Raw genomic sequence first — 2952 nt, forward strand, 5'->3', positions numbered from 1 at the left:
CGCGAGGACGCGCGCAGAGTGACAGGAGTTGACAGGAGTAAATGACAGGAGTTGCTAGTAGGTGGGTTCGAAACCCGAGCCCGCCAAAGTTTTCAGGCAATGTCTTCCCCTCTATCTCTCAATGTAACACCCTCTCAGGAATAAAGGCACTCTGGCCCAAAAAAAAAAATGTTAAATTAATTTTTTTTTTTTATTAAACTTTAATTTTATTTTTTTTAACATTATACCCAAAGGGCCAGTAAATATCACCCGGGGGCCGGATTTGGCCCGCGGGCCGCCAATTGAATAGCCCTGAGGTAGAGTAAACAAATAACTTGTGGCAGTAGTCGGTGTGTCAGGGAATGCTAAAACGTGTACATACATCTCGAATCCTAAAAGACCTAAAGACTAAGATTCCGCATACAGGACCCCACATGACCATCAACAAACATTTTTTGTCTATCATGCTCATGATTATATAACAGACCAAAATACAAATCTATAAAATATATACCAGCCAATGTATCACTACAACTATGAAATTACAATTCATTTAAATTAGACTGGTTGCTCAATATCTATATTTATGCACCATTGGAAAAAGAGTGAGAGGTTTGAACGAATATTCTAATGCTTGATGTTCATAAATGAAGAGTGGATTGTGCGCATCAGTGGATTGAATCTGTCTTTTGCCAAGTTGGTATCCAAGATTACGCCTACATATTTGACCTATTTAATTTGTGTTGATTATTTGTCCCTTTTTACACTTCGCGTTAGATGCATGGATTTGTTTTTGTTTGTTAGTCAAATAAATTGTCACTTTTTTTGTATTTAAAGTGAGAAAGTCGCTTAGCCATTGAGCAACTTTGTGCAGTGTTACTGAGAGCTTAGTAGAAACCTGTTCAGCATTTTCACATGAGTCTGATGACCGTGTCATGGTACATCTGCATCTCCACATCCTCACAGACTTGTGGTGACTATTAATATGTATGCTGAACAACAGTGGTCACAAAATGTATCATTTATACGAACACTTTGAGAACGACCAGATAAATAGGACCTTACCCATTTTAGTGTGCTAACAGACAGTTTGAATTTGGACAGCTTTTTTTTTTTTTCATCAAGAGTTTTTGATGACTTGCTGTGTAAAAAGATTTATGGAGATCAAGAAAAACGGATCCTCCTCTTCTTCTTCTCAAGAAACAGTACCACTCAAACTGTGGCTCAATTCATAGCACAGCCATGTGTGAACAAAGTTTGACGTGTGTGTGTGTGTGTGTGTGTGTGTGTGTGTGTGTGTGTGTGTGTGTGTGTGTGTGTGTGTGTGTGTGTGTGTGTGTGTGTGTGTGTGTGTGTGTGTGTGTGTGTGTGTGTGTGTGTGTGTGTGTGTGTGTGTGTAGGCAGTGGACAGCAATCTGTAACTGGAGTTGAGATTGCGGATGATGCCAACAGTTATTGGCAGATTCGTGGAAAGCCCAACCGTCCCTGTCAGCGGGGGGAGGCCATCAAGTGTGGTCAGGGCATCCGCATCACACACATGAAGACTGGGCGAAACCTCCACACACACCACTTCAGCTCACCCCTGTCTAATAACCAGGTCAGACTCACTTTTTACATGTCTTTCACGTTTCAAAAGACATGGACATTTATAGAGCCCTGTGTCAAAGAAGAAGATCTCTAAGATTATGGATACACGTATTATTGAGTACTTTGTGGGCTAGTTGTACTGTTCTTGTCTTTCCTTCCCACTGTGTGGCTTGCAGGAGGTCAGCGCTTTTGGAGAGAACGGCGAGGGAGACAATCTGGACGTGTGGGCGGTCCAGTGTGATGGAATCCACTGGGAGCGCGAGGAGGATGTGCGCTTCAAACACGTGGGCACAGACGTCTTCCTGAGTGTGACCGGGGAGCAGTACGGCCACCCCATCCGCGGCCAGAGGGAGGTGCACGGCATGAGTTCTGCTAACCAGAACAACTGGTGGCGCTCCATGGAGGGCGTCTTCCTGCAGCCCAGCCAGATGCCGCTGCGCCACGACGAGCTGTGAGCCACCGGCATGACGACGAACATAGGAGCTTCAGAAAAGTGGAAGGTTAATAGCTTTCCTGGACCAAACCACGTCATGTTTGAATAATGTCGAATTTTAGACTGATGACTCATCTCTGTTCATGTAAAGCACTCTGGGTGGTCAGAGGCCATAGAATTAAAATTTCACAACAGTTTAAAGAAGATCGATATAATGTATGTAGTGGAGCCATATGGACTATATCAGTTTCTTCCCAAGTACATTTCTTAAGGGAGAAAACACAAAAAGGCTGAATTACCAGCTAGGCACAGTAACCACTAACTGAAAGACCCACAATCACTGTTTACTGTACACATCTGAAAAACGATATCAATTGAAATGTTGAAAGGGCCCTGTGCCAAATAAAACCTTCGTTTTAGTGCAAATGTTGCCTGTGTCATCTAAAAAATGTTTTATCAATCATTGGCTGGTGTTCCTCTTGGTTCTGGAACACCTTTTGATGTTAAGCTCATGTTCATTTTTAATTTGTGACCTTGTAAACATTTTTAAATAGTGGGGATGTTTTCAGAAATAATGAGTTGAATGTCTTTATCAGTAGTTGGTGGGAAAACAGCCCACTTTCACTTCCGAGTCATGCGGCAGACAATCTACCTCTGTTAGAGTTCTATAATTCACTGCACCCCCTTTTGCGTGTTTGTGTGACAGGTGAGTGGCTTGGCAGTGTGACCACATCAGAGTTGCCACACTGCCATCTTCTCTTCACCTTCATTTATTCATGCGGGGGATTCTATGTTAAGAATCAAACGTTTGCACACTGTATGTATGAAAAATAAAGGTCTACTTAAAAAATGAAGTTATTTCCGTAAGATACTTTTTTTTAAACAAAGTCAATTGTGCAGTTGGACTTTTTAGTCCCTTAAACAATCTTATAAACACAAATCCTAACATCCCC

At 42.2% G+C, this 2952-nt stretch overlaps 1 protein-coding gene across 1 annotated transcript; it reads left to right on the top strand.

Moving 5' to 3' along the window:
* Nucleotides 1–1333: 1333 nt before the first annotated feature.
* sdf2l1 (stromal cell-derived factor 2-like 1) lies at nt 1334–2425 on the top strand (the record flags this gene model as incomplete). Its single annotated transcript, XM_010792983.1, has 2 exons — nt 1334–1576; nt 1743–2425. Coding segments are annotated over 2 exons (522 nt in total), but the record flags the coding sequence as incomplete, so codon positions are not given.
* Between the last annotated feature and the right edge of the window lie 527 nt (nt 2426–2952).

The sequence above is a fragment of the Notothenia coriiceps genome, unplaced genomic scaffold (assembly GCF_000735185.1).
Source record: "Notothenia coriiceps isolate Sejong01 unplaced genomic scaffold, NC01 NC01_scaffold00036924, whole genome shotgun sequence".
NCBI lineage: Eukaryota > Metazoa > Chordata > Actinopteri > Perciformes > Nototheniidae > Notothenia > Notothenia coriiceps.